The 18002-nt window shown below is 47.4% G+C and overlaps 1 protein-coding gene across 1 annotated transcript in view; it reads left to right on the forward strand.

The window, feature by feature from the left end:
* The window catches only part of LOC126187946 (probable cytochrome P450 303a1), a 113368-nt gene that overhangs the window by 21908 nt on the left and 73458 nt on the right, over positions 1-18002 (forward strand). Inside the window, exon 2 of the mRNA XM_049929321.1 lies at positions 6897-7148. Within this exon, the coding sequence (XP_049785278.1) occupies positions 6897-7148 (252 nt within the window). The remainder of the gene's footprint in view (positions 1-6896; positions 7149-18002) is intronic.

Here is an 18002-nt window from a genome sequence, read left to right on the forward strand (position 1 = left end):
TAATAATTTGTAGCCGTCAGTCCGGCGTGGTATCTGATTTCTCTTCGTTATTGTGCCTCGAGATTACATTCGTCCACGTCGCGACGATTACATGCACCCTCGTGAGCAGGAACCGTGTTACGCATCTGTCGTGAAGCGTCATTATCAAGACGAAATTCTCCATTGTATGCAAATCTGTAGCTATCAATAATTATTGTACTAGTATGGTGAGGTATAGACCGTGAACAGTGGATTCGTTGGTTTCTGGTATCAATAGACGCAGAATTCTGCCAGGACTTGATGTGAGCGTTCTGAGTGTGCCATTCCCAATCCCTGTACACAGTAATTATCTATAGGAAAACACGCTATTGTTGAAATTGGAGCACATACCTGAGCGTGTGGAGCATATGGCTGAGCGCGTCGTGGCAGATCAGGTATGTGCACATTACAGCCACCGGTCATCAGTATAGTGTGTTTGCCATCCATATTCCTTCCAGGCTGCTTACAAAGTTCGAATAACAGAGTTTTTCAAGAAACATGTGACAAACCTGTGTCGGTATATTTCTAGAACACAAATTAGAAGTACTTAGATCTAAGGTGAATCCACACCAGTATTACAAATGCCAAAGTGTGTTTGTCTGTTATCTTTCCAAAACTAAACCGCAGAATCGATTTTAACGAAAATTGGAATGGCGATACCTCGAGCGCTGAGGTCACTTCGGAAAGACTGTAGTGCAAGAGGTCTATTGATTTGAAAAACATAACGCTAATTAGGGAAGCACAGTTACTCTTTGAAAAAACTATTTACTCTTCGACTTCTGAACCGTACCATATTTGTGAAAATGCTGTTATTGACATGTTCTACGTTACACGATTCAGCTTAATGAATGCAATACTTATATAATTTTCCCGCCCGGAGTGGCCGAGCTGTTCTAGGCGCTTCAGTCTGGAACCGCGCGACCGCTACGGACCCAGATTCGAATCCTGCCTCGGGCATGGATGTGTATGATGTTCTTAGGTTAGTTAGGTTTAAGTAGTTCTAAGTTCTAGGGAACTGATGACCTCAGATGTTAAGTCCCATAGTGCTCAGAGCCATTTGAATCATATATAATTTTCAACATGTTTAGTCCACACTAATACTATTAAAACCAATAGTAACTATGTCTGTTACGTTTTAATAGCTAATCGATGAACCGATTTCCATGAAATATGGTATGGAGGGGTAACACTCATCTCACAAGACTTTCTGCAAACGTGACGTCATTTTGACGTTACACGTAATATCAACTATCTATGTGGAAGGTAGAGTCGAAGGAGGTAGGTTCACATCTCACTACATCTTAGCGTTGTTAACACTTTCTGTGACTTTCTTACGAATCTAATTTATGTATGTTCTTCAATGTTCCACGTTATTTACATTTCCAGTTGATTAGAGAACGAATGATAAAATAAATATTTGGCGATTTCTGGGTGGGTGGATAGACAGGAACTGAAGAGGACGGCTTAAGTAGCTGTGACTGAAAGGAGGAGCAATAGCCGGCCGTGGTGGCCGAGCGGTTCTAGGCGCTTCAGTCGGGAACCACGCGACTGCTACGGTCGCAGGTTCGAATCCTGCCTGGGGCATGGAAGTATGTGATGTCCTTAGGTTAGTTAGGTATAAGTAGTTCTAAGTTCTAAGGGACTGATGACCTCAGATGTTAAGTCCCATAGTGCTCAGAGCCATTTGAACCATTTTGAGGAGCAATAACATTCATATTTTTCCTTCTAACAAATATTTCGCTGTTCATTTCCGCATATGTGAAGGTTTCCGAGTATGTGGCTAGGCAGAAGCCTGAGAGGTCAGCTTAAATTGCTGCGTATGAAACGAGGAGCAAGAACGTTCATATTCTTTGTTATTACGAAATCACAGTGGTTGTCGATATTGTGAGTGACGTCAAAATGACGTCACGTCTTGTTAGATGAGTGTTCGCCGGTATGGATATAACTTGAACCCTGAGATAGAACGTAAGCTGTATTAAAAAGTAAAGAATAGAATAAAATAAGTCGGCCCCAAAGTGGTGAAGTAGGGAATGGAATATCAATCTTTACATCAGTTGGGTGTAAGGGGAGGGGGCAGAGGAAGGAAGGGGGAGACACATCATGCCTTTTGCTTATCCAGACAGGCAGACACGAGAAGGTGGCTGACGTTTTGCACGCACAATAAATTCTTCGCTACTCTCACGTAGTAACTCATCATAACAAAACTACTAGTGTAGTCGCGGAGCTAGTACAAAATACACTGAAGCGCCAAAGAAACTGGTATAGGCACGTGTATTCGGCAACGTTTATATAAGAGAACAAGTGTCTGGCGCAATTGTTAGATCGATTACTGCTGCAACAATGGCAGGTGATGAAGATTTAAGTGAGTTTGAACGTGCTGTCATTGTCGGCGCACGAGCGACGGGACGCAGCATCTCCGAGATAGGGATTAAGTGGGGATTTTCCTGAGCGACCATTTCACGAGTGTACTGTGAATATCAGGAATCCGGTAAAACATAAAATTTCCGACATCGCTGCGGCCAATAAAAGATCTTGCAAGAACGGGACCATCGACGACTGAAGAGAGTCGTTCAGCGTGGCAGAAGTGCAACCCTTCCGCAAATTGCTGCAGATAAATGCTGGACCATCAATAAGTGTTAGCGTGCGAACCACTCAACGAAACGTCATCGATATGGGCTTTTGGAGCCGAAGGCCCACTCGTGTTCCCTTCATGACTGCACTACACAAAGCTTTACTCCTCGCCTGGGACCGTCAACACCGACAATGGACTGTTGAAGACTGGAAAAATGTTGTCTGGTCGCACGAGCCTCTTTTCAAATTCTATCGAGGGGATGGACGTGTACGGGTATGGAGACAAACTCAAGAATCCATGGATCCTCCATGTCAGCAGGGAACTGCTCAAGCTGGTGGAGGCTCTGTAATGGTGTGAGGCGTGTGCAGTTGGAGTGATGTGGGACCCCTGTTACCACTACATACCACTCTGACAGGTGATACGTATGTAAGTATCCTGTCTGATCACCTTCATCCATTCATGCCCATTGTTCATTCCGACGGACTTCGGCAAATGCAGAAGGACAATGCGACACCCCACAGGTCCAGAGTTGCTGCAGAATTGCTCCAGGGACACTCTTCTGAGTTCCACTGGCCACCAGACTCCCCAGACATGAATATTATTGAGCATATCTGGGATGCCTTGCAACGTGCTGCTCAGAAGAGATCTCAGCCTCCTCGTACTCTTGTGGATTTATGGACAGCTTCGCAGGATTCAGCCGGCCGTTGTGACAGACGCTTCAGTCTGGAACCGCACGGCTGCTACGGTCGCAGGTTCGAATCCTGCGTCGGGCATGGATGTGTGTGCTGTCCTTAGGTTAGTTAGGTTTCAAATGGCTCCAAGCACTATGGGACTTAACATCTGAGGTCATCAGTCCCCTAGAACTTAGAACTACTTAAACCTAACTAACCTAAGGACATCACACACATCCATGCCCGAGGCAGGATTCGAACCTGCAACCGTAGCAGCAGCGCGGTTCCAGACTGAAGCGTCTAGAACCCTAGAACCGCACGGCCACACCGGCCGCCGTAGGTTAGTTAGGTTTAAGTAGTTCTAAGTTAAAAAAAATGTTCAAATGTGTGTGAAATCTTATGGGACTTAACTGCTAAGGTCATCAGTCCCTAAGCTTACACACTACTTAACCTAAATCATCGTAAGGACAAACACACACACCCATGCCCAAGGGAGGACTCGAACCTCCGCCGGGACCAGCCGTACGGTCCATGACTGCAGCGCCTGAGACCGCTCGGCTAATCCCGAGCGGCAAGTAGTTCTAAGTTCTAGGGGACTGATAACGTCAGATGTTAAGTCCCATAGTGCTGAGAGCCATTTGAACCATTTTGCAGAATTCATACTGTCAATTCCCTCCAGCACTACTTGTTAGCTAAGTCCACGCCACGAACTGTTGCGGCACTTCTCTGTGCTCGCGGGGGCAATACACAATATTAGGCAGGTGTACCACTTCCTTTGGCTCTAATGTGTAGCATGAACCCTGAGAAAGAACGTAAGCTACATCAGAAACTAAAATATAAAATAAAATAAATCGACTGAAAGTGGTGAAGTTGGGAATGGAGCATCTCTTACATCAATTGGGTTTGGGGGGGGGGGGGGGGGCGGTTGGAGAACATGACGGCCTATGCTTACCCAAACAGGCAGACACATGAAGGTAGCCGACGTTATTGTAAGCACAATAAATATGTGGTGTGCGTACTGTAAGACCTTCGGTACACACCATCAAATTATTTGACTTGTCGCTCTAACGAAGTAGGCGAGTGTCAGCAATATGTCTCGTGGTCTTATCGTGGCGTGTTTATCTTCTGCCATTAGGTCAGACGATAGAAATGCCACTTGCACGCTTAGAGTAGCAGTTTGACGGTGACCAACTTTAAACAGAACTTGATTAATTTTCACACACATTTATTAAAATAATAATAATCATAAACCTTACTTAACTTGATTCTGGATGCTATTTACAATTGACAATCTGAAGTTCCTTTGGTCTTGGTACGTTAATCTTATTCTCACATATCTCTGATACTTGACAAAGTGTCTATACATTTATCTTGATGGCTATGTACAGGAATATGATAATCTTATTAGGCGCAGACTGAAACTTGACTATAGACTGGTACAGACTAATACAGACTGGTGCAGACAAATGCAGACCGATGCAGACTGACTAATCGGAGGTCTGTACACTCGTTATAATACCTCGAGCGTTCAGGTATCACTGCGCGAGTGTGATTGGCGAGGAGAAAAGGTTCTACGTTAGCAGCAATCTCATTGGCTGCGTTACATATTAATACGCGGATCGGCGGAAGCAGAATTTGGTCCGTCTCTAAGACAGCGCCATCTCGTAGTGCGGAGACGGACAAGCGCTGAGCCTGCGGTGTTGTGCTTACCGGGGCGCGCTCTACTGGGAAAGTTGTGTACGCGCTGATTATGCGGAACTATGTACACAACAAAATATCTTCCTTACGCTCATGCATTAACTCCAAAACTACGGATATGTGAGAGCCGTCACGGGTAGCAGCTAGTACAAAATACACTCCTGGAAATTGAAATAAGAACACCGTGAATTCATTGTCCCAGGAAGGGGAAACTTTATTGACACATTCCTGGGGTCAGATACATCACATGATCACACTGACAGAACCACAGGCACATAGACACAGGCAACAGAGCATGCACAATGTCGGCACTAGTACAGTGTATATCCACCTTTCGCAGCAATGCAGGCTGCTATTCTCCCATGGAGACGATCGTAGAGATGCTGGATGTAGTCCTGTGGAACGGCTTGCCATGCCATTTCCACCTGGCGCCTCAGTTGGACCAGCGTTCGTGCTGGACGTGCAGACCGCGTGAGACGACGCTTCCTCCAGTCCCAAACATGCTCAATGGGGGACAGATCCGGAGATCTTGCTGGCCAGGGTAGTTGACTTACACCTTCTAGAGCACGTTGGGTGGCACGGGATACATGCGGACGTGCATTGTCCTGTTGGAACAGCAAGTTCCCTTGCCGGTCTAGGAATGGTAGAACGATGGGTTCGATGACGGTTTGGATGTACCGTGCACTATTCAGTGTCCCCTCGACGATCACCAGTGGTGTACGGCCAGTGTAGGAGATCGCTCCCCACACCATGATGCCGGGTGTTGGCCCTGTGTGCCTCGGTCGTATGCAGTCCTGATTGTGGCGCTCACCTGCACGGCGCCAAACACGCATACGACCATCATTGGCACCAAGGCAGAAGCGACTCTCATCGCTGAAGACGACACGTCTCCATTCGTCCCTCCATTCACGCCTGTCGCGACACCACTGGAGGCGGGCTGCACGATGTTGGGGCGTGAGCGGAAGACGGCCTAACGGTGTGCGGGACCGTAGCCCAGGTTCATGGAGACGGTTGCGAATGGTCCTCGCCGATACCCCAGGAGCAACAGTGTCCCTAATTTGCTGGGAAGTGGCGGTGCGGTCCCCTACGGCACTGCGTAGGATCCTACGGTCTTGGCGTGCAGCCCGCATCTCGTGGTCGTGCGGTAGCGTTCTCGCTTCCCACGCTCGGGTTCCCGGGTTCGATTCCCGGCGGGGTCAGGGATTTTCTCTGCCTCGTGATGGCTGGGTGTTGTGTGCTGTCCTTAGGTTAGTTAGGTTTAAGTAGTTCTAAGTTCTAGGGGACTTATGACAAAAGCAGTTGAGTCCCATAGTGCTCAGAGGCATTTGAACCATTTTTTTCTTGGCGTGCATCCGTGCGTCGCTGCGGTCCGGTCGCAGGTCGACGGGCACGTGCACCTTCCGCCGACCACTGGCGACAACATCGATGTACTGTGGAGACCTCACGCCCCACGTGTTGAGCCTTTCTGCGGTACGTCCACCCGGCCTCCCGCATGCCCACTATACGCCCTCGCTCAAAGTCCGTCAACTGCACATACGGTTCACGTCCACGCTGTCGCGGCATGCTACCAATGTTAAAGACTGCGATGGAGCTCCGTATGCCACGGCAAACTGGCTGACACTGACGGCGGCGGTGCACAAATGCTGCGCAGCTAGCGCCATTCGACGGCCAACACCGCGGTTCCTGGTGTGTCCGCTGTGCCGTGCGTGTGATAATTGCTTGTACAGCCCTCTCGCAGTGTCCGGAGCAAGTATGGTGGGTCTGACACACCGGTGTCAATGTGTTCTCTTTTCCATTTCGAGGAGTGTATGTATGTCATTTGAAAGAGAGGAGCTGCTATTATACCAGTGAACGCCTTACAAAACACTCAGAAATGACGTTTTCGTCGTTTTCTGGGTCCAGTTCTCCTAAAGCTGAGCGGCTTGTCGGCGTTGCAGGTCCGAGCTGGTGGCCGGTCGTGGGCAGCGCGCTCGCCGTCAACAAACTGCGCAAGCAGTCCGGCTACCTGTACGAGGCGACGGCGGAGCTGGGCCGGCGCTACGGGCCCGTGGTGGGCGTGCGCGTCGGCAAGGACCGGCAGGTGGTGCTGTGCAGCTACCGCGCCATCCGCGAGATGCTCACCAGGGAGGAGTTCGACGGCCGGCCGCAGGGGCCCTTCTACGAGACGCGCACCTGGGGCGTCAGGAGAGGTGAGCGCCGCGGCCCCATTAAACTCTCCCCTTCTGGGGCGGGGACGGTGTCTGTAACCACGGCGTTTTGTTCCTGTGCTCTACGGCTATGACCGGAAGTGTGGTGGGACGAGGCAGCGTGTTCCATTCGCTGTGCTGACGCTACACGTGTCCTTACAGCACATTAACTTCTTAATGGCTACTGTACACACGGATACTGTTGTCCTTTTAGGTCGCGAATGCAGGAAGATCTGCAGCGGATAGGCACTTGGTGCAAGCAGTGGCATCTGACCCTTAACATAGACAAATGTAATGTATTGCGAATACATAGAAAGAAGGATCTTTTATTGTACGATTATATGATAGCGGAAGAAACACTGGTAGCAGTTACTTCTGTAAAATATCTGGGAGTATGCGTGCGGAACGATTTGAAGTGGAATGATCGTATAAAATTAATTGTTGGTAAGGTGGGTAGCAGGTTGAGATTCATTGGGAGAGACCTTAGAAAATGTAGTCCGTCAACAAAGGAGGTGGCTTACAAAACACTCGTTCGACCTATACTTGAGTATTGCTCATCAGTGTGGGGTGCGTACCAGATCGGGTTGACGGAGGAGATAGAGAAGATCCAAAGAAGAGCGGCGCGTTTCGTCACAGGGTTATTTAGTAAGCGTGATAGCGTTACGGAGATGTTTAGCAAACTCAAGTGGCAGACTCTGCAAGAGAGGCGCTCTGCATCGCGGTGTACCTTGCTGTCCAGATTACGAGAGGGTGCGTTTCTGGATGAGGTATCGAATATGTTGCTTCCCCCTATTTATACCTTCGAGGAGATCACGAATGTAAAATTAGAGAGATTCGAGCGCGCACGGAGGCTTTCCGGCAGTCGTTCTTCCCGCGAACCATACGCGACTGGAACAGAAAAGGGAGGTAATGACAGTGGCACGTAAAATGCCCCCCGCCACACACCGTTGGGTGGCTTGCGGAGTATAAATGTAGATGAAGATGTAGATGTTGGCAGTGGCCGCCACAAAACGCTCCTGGCTCGGACTCCAACAACCGATCCAGAACCAGAGCACCCTCACTAAAGGAGGTCTTGACAAATCTTACACCCACCGGGTGTTTATAATTAAAGTGCAACTACTCTCTGAGATCCAGTGTGGTCTGCAGTTATTATATGGCAGGGAAACTTGATAGCTATTCTAGCGCGTTAATGGAGAACCGATTAACGTCGAAAGAAAATTAATTCCAATTTTGGCCACCATGTGCAAATCTGGCAGTGTGAATGCAAGAAACTGTCCGCTTCTGGGATGGAAATGGTGTTGATAACCACAGCATTCTGTTTCTGAGTTCTACTGCTATGACTGGAAGTGTGGTGGGAAGGTGCAGTGATTAATTCCAATTTTGGCCACCATGTGCAACTCTGGCACTGTGAATTCGAGAAACTTTCCGCTTCTGGGACGCAAATGGTGTTGATTACCACAGAATTTTGTTTCTGTGTTCTACTGCTATGACTAGACGTGTGGTGGGAGGATGCAGTGGGTCGCAACACTGCTCGTATGAACGCCAAGATCGTATGATCAAGTTGACCAGTCGAGGCGAGATAGGCAATCTGAACGTACGTTAAACCAGCATACTATCCGAGCCATCAGGAGGTGGAATGAGCATGTGAAAACTGTGATAGAGAAGGTAAGTGGTCGACTTCCGTTCTGTTAGGAAAGAGTGGTTCACTTGTAAAGGAGACTGCACACAGGACGCTGATGCGACCTATTCCTGAGTACTGCTCGAGTGTTTGGGATCCGTACCAGATCAGATTGAAGGAAGACGTCGAAGCAATTCAGAGGCGAGCTGCTAGATTTGTTACCGGTAGTTCGAATAACACGTGTTACGGAGATGCTTCGGGAACTCAAATGGGAATCCCTGAAAGAAAGCGACATTTTTTTTCGAGAAACACTATCGAGAAAACTTAAGAGAACCGGCATTTGAAGCTGACTGCCGAACGATTCTACTTCTGCCCACATACGCTGCGCGTAAGGAACGCAAAGATCAGATACGAGAAATTAGGGCTCATACGGAGACATATTAGACAGTCGTTTTTTCCTCGCTCTGTTTGCGAATGGAACATGGAAGGAAATGACAGGTACTGGTACACGATACCCCCCGCCAAGCACCGTACTGTTTCTTGCGGAGTGTCTGAATAGATGTAGATGAAAGTGAGAAAGACATAATGTTGATTAGCGGCCGCTTACACAATTTGTTCGATTTGAGGACCGGAGATGTTGATGAGATGCTCTATCCGTAAAACAACGTTACCAGCAGTTGATCGCAGCAATTCCAATGGAATCTGAGCAACGTGCTCCAGTGTATTAGCCTTTAGATCAGGTAGAGACCGAACGTGTTCCTGGTAAACATGTGCTTTTATGCATCCCTAGAGCGAAAAGCCACGTGGAATCAGATCGGGTGATGTTGCAGTCCATGCATCTGGAAAACATCTGGAGGTAATATGCTCGTGGAAAGTTGCATTAAGCAGATGTTTCACTGGGTGAGTGGCATGGAGTGTTGCCCCTTGTTGCACAAGAACAGTGGTTTTTCCACGATTGCGCTCTTCCAAAGCATTAAACACATTCTGTACAAAGAGATCTCGATAACGTACAGACGTCACGGTCCATTGACAGGCCCTCTGGATGTATTCTCTTCAAAGAACGGACCGAGAATAAAGGTACTTGTGAATCCACACCACACAACCGCATATTTAACAGAACCCCTAAATCCGGCATTTCTGTGTATTCATTGCACCCTGTAGTGTAAAATTTGCTCGTTACTCCATAGAACATTGTCCGGTCACATGTCTTCTGTGCCAAAAACCGAAGAGCAAATTCAGAACGTTGCTGCAGATCATGAGGTTCCAATTGCTGCACCGTCTGGATGTTGTACATGTTTTTTTTTTTTTTTTTTTTTGAGTTTTCCTCATTACAGAGGCTTATCTCCAACATAATAATTTACTTGGAAAATACAATACAAACAATAAACGTTCTTAAACTATACTCTCAAAATATTTCTCCAGGTGTTTCGATCTTGCGTGTCCTCTTCCTCTGTGCCCATTCTCCTCATTGTGTGCTGTACATTTTGAAGCCAGGTGGTCACAGGTCGTCCTCTTCTTCTTCTCCCCTCCGGTTCCCACTCCAGTATCATGTTGTACATGTACCAGTGTAAAATAGACCGCAAAACTTTCCGTACTATTGGCTACTGGATGGACAATTCTCATGACACTGCATAACCGCTAGTACTATCCGGGCCACTTGCTGATGGTCAGTCGCATCATCAGCAACCTCGTCAGTATCTTCCACCGTGGTAGAGCGCCTTCTTTCGCCAGGTGCCACACCAAGCTCGCCCGTGTTTTCGAATTTCGTTATGATACTGTTGAAACCATTTAATGACGTCGAGCCTCTTCTCAAACATTTTAGTCGACGATACTCTCTCAGTGCAGCGCTGTAATTGCTGCCGTCCAACACAAAATAGTTTCACTAACAGCGCACGGTCTCTCTTCACACGTTATGGCTTGTCAAAGTATGGCGTGGATCTCATACCATCATACAAACAATGTACAGCGCCAGATCTGCACCTGGTGACCACAGTTGGAACTAATTTGTTTTCCAGCGAAAATGGGCTCCACATCAACGCATTGGAATGTATAACAAGTTTCGATGCCATGCAATAATTGCAACCCATACTGGACCTCCTTAAGTAGCTGCAGTTTAATCAAAACCACCCGATAAATTTATAATCCGCAAGCAGCTTTACGGCTTTGCCACAGGGTTTCCAGTTTTTTCCCCCTAATAACAGATAAGGAGGAATATTCGACACTAGTTACCGGCTTTGATCAGTGACATAGGAAACATGCGACAATCGATGTAAATAACGCGACAATACAATGAGGTATCAGGGGCGATTATCTTAAAAGGGTTAAGCTGAAGATATTACAACCAGTATTTTTGCTTTCACAATCGTTCACTTTGCAAACTAACAACCAAACTGCGAAAATACACTCCTGGAAATGGAAAAAAGAACACATTGACACCGGTGTGTCAGACCCACCATACTTGCTCCGGACACTGCGAGAGGGCTGTACAAGCAATGATCACACGCACGGCACAGCGGACACACCAGGAACCGCGGTGTTGGCCGTCGAATGGCGCTAGCTGCGCAGCATTTGTGCACCGCCGCCGTCAGTGTCAGCCAGTTTGCCGTGGCATACGGAGCTCCATCGCAGTCTTTAACACTGGTAGCATGCCGCGACAGCGTGGACGTGAACCGTATGTGCAGTTGACGGACTTTGAGCGAGGGCGTATAGTGGGCATGCGGGAGGCCGGGTGGACGTACCGCCGAATTGCTCAACACGTGGGGCGTGAGGTCTCCACAGTACATCGATGTTGTCGCCAGTGGTCGGCGGAAGGTGCACGTGCCAAGGGAACTTGCTGTTCCAACAGGACAATGCACGTCCGCATGTATCCCGTGCCACCCAACGTGCTCTAGAAGGTGTAAGTCAACTACCCTGGCCAGCAAGATCTCCGGACATGTCCACCATTGAGCTTGTTTGGGACTGGATGAAGCGTCGTCTCACGCGGTCTGCACGTCCAGCACGAACGCTGGTCCAACTGAGGCGCCAGGTGGAAATGGCATGGCAAGCCGTTCCACAGGACTACATCCAGCATCTCTACGATCGTCTCCATGGGAGAATAGCAGCCTGCATTGCTGCGAAAGGTGGATATGCTCTGTACTAGTGCCGACATTGTGCATGCTCTGTTGCCTGTGTCTATGTGCCTGTGGTTCTGTCAGTGTGATCATGTGATGTATCTGACCCCAGGAATGTGTCAATAAAGTTTCCCCTTCCTGGGACAATGAATTCACGGTGTTCTTATTTCAATTTCCAGGAGTGTATGCACCAAAAAGTGACATCATAGGAATCATTAACATTATATCATTGGTCAAAGCCGTCGACTAGTATCGAATATTACTCTTGACCCCCAACAAAACTGCGAAAATATGCACCAAAAGGTGACGGCAGAGCAGCCATTAACATTATGTTACCGTTCAGTCGACGACTAGTATCAAATATTCCTCTTGACCCAACAAAGTCACGATTCTTTAAGAACCTGATACTTATGAACTGAACAAAGCGATAAGTTATTGGAAACTGGCATCTCTCAGGCTAGAATTAATACTCACAAATCTAACATTCAGATATTTGTATAGGCTGCATTTACTGGTTTATTCTATTTTCAGTCCTTAATGTGTTTCAACTATATGGGTGACGCAGTCTAAGAAAGCTGGAATTGAAGAAAACCACCGCATTTTAGCTTATTGATATTTCTGTTTGCTTTTCAACCTCTGTAGTAGAATTGCCCCTTCTTTCCTACCGGTAAAAGTACGTAAATTAAATTAGCTTGTAATGGGACCTTTTTAACTATATTTTCATCCGCGCGGAAGACAATAAAATAAGAAGACCATTACAGTCATCTGTATCTTTGTTCAACCGCGATGAAATCTTACACTTTTCGTTATTAAAATTGATTTTAAATTGTAACTCTTCCTTGTTTTTCGGCACTAGCACTTAGTCAGTTTCGGATGCTTGAGAGCGAACATGTTTCTTTTTAATGCTTCGCTAAATTTAAAATGTACACCAACAATTTCTGACTCGATACTAAGTGTAAATATGAAGTAATGGCTGTTGAGTGGAGGTTCGCCAACCTAATCCTGTTCAGAGTAAAAGCTCAATTTTTAATTTCAGTTAAGTTTACAAGACTGTCTCTTAAATGCAATCACTCCTATAATTAACAGAATAGGTCTGTATTGTGTGAAACACTATTCGTTTTGGTATAATCAGATTTTAATTATCGTAACACCGTGTAATCGAGTCGGATGTTCCGCAGGAAAATCTGGACAATCTGCCAAAATCGGGATACCTGGCAACCCTGGTGTGGCGGAGGGTGTTTTCTTCTACCACTTTCTTTTCCCCCTTCCCTCTTCAATTTGCGCATAGTGTGTGGAAGAAACGACTCTATGCAACCCTCGGTATGAGCTATACTTTCTCAGATTGTCTCGTCGTGGTCATTTCGTCACACGTATGTGAGAGGAAGTAATATGTTGCGCCACTTTATTTGGCACGTACGCTCGAGGAATGGAATATAGCTTAACAAAAGGAGAGTTGGTGTCCTCCACCGACAAACTGGTAAAATTTGGTGTTGCTTAAAGTAATTTTTGGTAACTGTTTTGGAGTTCAGGGTAAAAACCTGTCTACAGAATGTGTGTGCCGGGGAAAATAATAAGATTTGACCCAGATGTCCGGCGATTTCGAAGTTTTCGTCTGGGGTCAGCAATTTAAGTGTTGGTAGGCATACCCGGCATATTTAGCTTTCTTGAATATTGTAAGTGGTACTCGTACATTAACATACATCCAGTGTATGTTAATAAATAACAAGACGCCCATTTTAAGTTAGATGATATTTATTGGTTTAGATAGTAAGCTACACTAATGGCCATTAAAATTGTTATACCAAGAAGACATGCAGATGATAAACGGGTATTCATTGGACAAATATATTATACTAGAACTGACACGTGATTACATTTTCGTGCAATTTGGGTGCATAGATCCTGAGAAATCAGTACCCAGAACAACCACCTCTGGTCGTAATAACGGCCTTGATACGCCTGGGCATTGAGTCAAACAGATGGCGTGTACAGGCACAGCTGCCCATGCAGCTTCAACACCATACCACAGTTCATCAAGAGTTGTGACTGGCGTATTGTGACGAGCCAGTTGCTCGGCCACCATTGACCAGACGTTTTCAATTGGTGAGAGATCTGGAGAGTGTGCTGGCCAGGGCAGCAGTTGAACATTTTCTGCATTCAGAAAGGCCCGTACAGGACCCGCAACATGCGGTCGTCCATTATCCTGCTGAAATGTACGGTTTCACAGGGATCGAATGAAGGGTAGAGCCACGGGTCGTAACACATCTGAAATGTAACGTCCACTGTTCAAAGTGCCGTCAATGCGAAGAAGAGGTGACCGAGATGTGTAACCAATGGCACTCTATACCATCACGGCGTTGTGATATGCCACAATAGCAATGACGAATACATGCTTCCAATGTGCTTTCACCGCGATGTCGCCAAACACGGATGCGACCGTCACGATGCTGTAAACAGAACCTGGATTCATCCGAAAAAATGACGTTTTGCCATTCGTGCACCCTGGTTCGTCGTTGAGTACACCATCGCAGGCGCTCCTGTCTGTGATGCAGCGTCAAGGGTAACCGCAGCCACGGTCTCCGAGCTGATAGTCCGTGCTGCTGCAAGCATCTTCGAACTGTTCGTGCTGATGGTTGTTGTCTTGCAAACGACCCCATCTGTTGACTCAGGGATCGAGACGTGGCTGTACGATCCGTTACAGCCATGCGGATAAGATGCCTGTCATCTCGAGTGCTAGTGATACGAGGCCGTTGGGATCCTGCACGGCGTTCCGTATTACCCTCCTGAACCCACCGATTCGATATTCTGCTAACAGTCATTGGATCTCGACCAACGCGAGCAGCAATGTCGCGATACGATAAACCGCAATCGCGAATGGCTACAATCCGACCTTTACCGAAGTGGGAAACGTGATGGTACGCTTTTCTCCTCCTTACACGAGGTATCACAACAACGTTTCACCAGGCAACGCCGGTGAACTGGTGTTTGTGTATGAGATATCGGTTGGAAACTTTCCTCACGTCAGCACGTTGTAGGTGCCGCCACTGGCGCCAACCTAGTCTGAATGCTCTGAAAAGCTAATCATTTGCATATCACAGCATCTCCTTCCTGTCGGTTAAATTTCGCGTCTGCAGCACGTCATCTTCGTGGTGTAGCAATTTCAATGACCAGTAGTGTATTTGCCGGACTTATTCTTTTTTTTAAATGTGTTTGAAAGACAGTGCAACCAATATAGCTACACGATTATACAAAAAATGACTCTGTTGAAGTAATATATCGCTGATTTCTGAAGTCGTTTTATCCAGTGTAATATGATACTCCATTGGGGGGAGGGGCTATCGCCTCCATAGCCCCCCACTCCACCCCCCCCCCCCCAGCACCCCTCCGTTGCCATCGCCCCTGGACGCACACCACCTTTCTTGTAGCGCCTGCCACCTGAGTTTGTTCAGCATTCTAGTAACGCTCTAGTGCTTGCCAAATGATCCTGTGAAGAAATGCAACAGTCCTTGTAGGAGAAAGAACTTGCCCCCCTTCTAACAGCCGTGTACCGCAAGTCTCTAGAGGAACAGAAGGTTCCAAATGATTGGAAAAGAGCACAGGTAGTCCCAGTCCCAGTAGTCCCAAGCAGATGCGCAAAACTATAGACCTATATCTCTGACGTCGATCTGTTGTAGAATTTTAGAACATGTGTTTTGCTCGAGTATCATGTCGTTTTTGGAAACTCAGAATCTACTATGTAGGAATCAACATGGATTCCGGAAACAGCGATCGTGTGAGACCCAACTCGCTTTATTTGTTCATGAGACCCAGAAAATATTAGATACAGGCTCCCAGGTAGATGCTATTTTTCTTGACTTCCGGAAGGCGTTCGATACAGTTCCGCACTGTCGCCTGATAAACAAAGTAAGAGCCTATGGAATATCAGACCAGCTGTGTGGCTGGATTGAAGAGTTTTTAGCAGACAGAACACAGCATGTTGTTATCAACGGAGAGACGTCTACAGACATTAAAGTTACCTCTGGCGTGCCACAGGGGAGTGTTATGGGACCATTGCTTTTCACAATATATATAAATGACCTAGTAGATAGTGTCGGAAGTTCCATGCGGCTTTTCGCGGATGATGTAGTATACAGAGAAGTTGCAGCATTAGAAAATTGTAGCGAAATGCAGGAAGATCTGCAGCGGATAGGCACTTGGTGCAGGGAGTGGCAACTGACCCTTAACATAGACAAATGTAATGTATTGCGAATACATAGAAAGAAGGATCTTTTATTGTATGATTATATGATAGCGGAACAAACACTGGTAGCAGTTACTTCTGTAAAATATCTGGGAGTATGCGTGCGGAACGATTTGAAGTGGACTGATCATATAAAATTAATTGTTGGTAAGGCGGGTGCCAGGTTGAGATTCATTGGGAGAGTCCTTAGAAAATGTAGTCCATCAACAAAGGAGGTGGCTTACAAAACACTCGTTCGACCTATACTTGAGTATTGCTCATCAGTGTGGGATCCGTACCAGGTCAGGTTGACGGAGGAGATAGAGAAGATCCAAAGAAGAGCGGCGCGTTTCGTCACAGGGTTATTTGGTAACCGTGATAGCGTTACGGAGATGTTTAACAAACTTGAGTGGCAGACTCTGCAAGAGAGGCGCTCTGCATCGCGGTGTAGCTTGCTCGCCAGGTTTCGAGAGGGTGCGTTTCTGGATGAGGTATCGAATATATTGCTTCCCCCTACTTATACCTCCCGAGGAGATCACGAATGTAAAATTAGAGAGATTAGAGCGCGCACAGAGGCTTTCAGACAGTCGTTCTTCCCGCGAACCATACGCGAGTGGAACAGGAAAGGGAGGTAATGACATTGGCACGTAAAGTGCCCTCCACCACACACCGTTGGGTGGCTTGCGGAGTATAAATGTAGATGTAGATGTAGTAGAGGATCTTCTCTATCCCTCCTATAAGGGGAAGTCAAAAAGTTTCCGTCTGAGGGCGTTGCTGCAGCGTATATACAACGTAGCGCGACTCCGTTGCCGGTATGCAGAGTGAACGTTAATAAAACCGAGAAACTGCAGGCACGGATTCTTGACTGGAAATGGAGGAAAAAAGGTCCTACGAACATGTGGCCGGAAATGCATCGTTGCCGCGGTAGATGGCGCTGACGAATGACAGTTCCTCCAACCACTTGCGCTGTGTTCCTTGTGTGTTGCAGGCTGTGTCATTGACATAGCGTACTGTAAGCAGCAGAATGGTCCGGTATTCGTGTCGGGAACAGGCCGAGATGCAGTATACACGAATTGTACTTTGGCTTACACCATGCTGGGGGGCCAATTGCCTGGAGGTTGTACTAAGGTTCGTCTCAGTACCATATACACTCCTGGAAATTGAAATAAGAACACCGTGAATTCATTGTCCCAGGAAGGGGAAACTTTATTGACACATTCCTGGGGTCAGATACATCACATGATCACACTGACAGAACCACAGGCACATAGACACAGGCAACAGAGCATGCACAATGTCGGCACTAGTACAGTGTATATCCACCTTTCGCAGCAATGCAGGCTGCTATTCTCCCATGGAGACGATCGTAGAGATGCTGGATGTAGTCCTGTGGAACGGCTTGCCATGCCATTTCCACCTGGCGCCTCAGTTGGACCAGCGTTCGTGCTGGACGTGCAGACCGCGTGAGACGACGCTTCATCCAGTCCCAAACATGCTCAATGGGGGACAGATCCGGAGATCTTGCTGGCCAGGGTAGTTGACTTACACCTTCTAGAGCACGTTGGGTGGCACGGGATACATGCGGACGTGCATTGTCCTGTTGGAACAGCAAGTTCCCTTGCCGGTCTAGGAATGGTAGAACGATGGGTTCGATGACGGTTTGGATGTACCGTGCACTATTCAGTGTCCCCTCGACGATCACCAGTGGTGTACGGCCAGTGTAGGAGATCGCTCCCCACACCATAATGCAGAGTGTTGGCCCTGTGTGCCTCGGTCGTATGCAGTCCTGATTGTGGCGCTCACCTGCACGGCGCCAAACACGCATACGACCATCATTGGCACCAAGGCAGAAGCGACTCTCATCGCTGAAGACGACACGTCTCCATTCGTCCCTCCATTCACGCCTGTCG

Source organism: Schistocerca cancellata, chromosome 5, assembly GCF_023864275.1.
Source record: "Schistocerca cancellata isolate TAMUIC-IGC-003103 chromosome 5, iqSchCanc2.1, whole genome shotgun sequence".
NCBI lineage: Eukaryota > Metazoa > Arthropoda > Insecta > Orthoptera > Acrididae > Schistocerca > Schistocerca cancellata.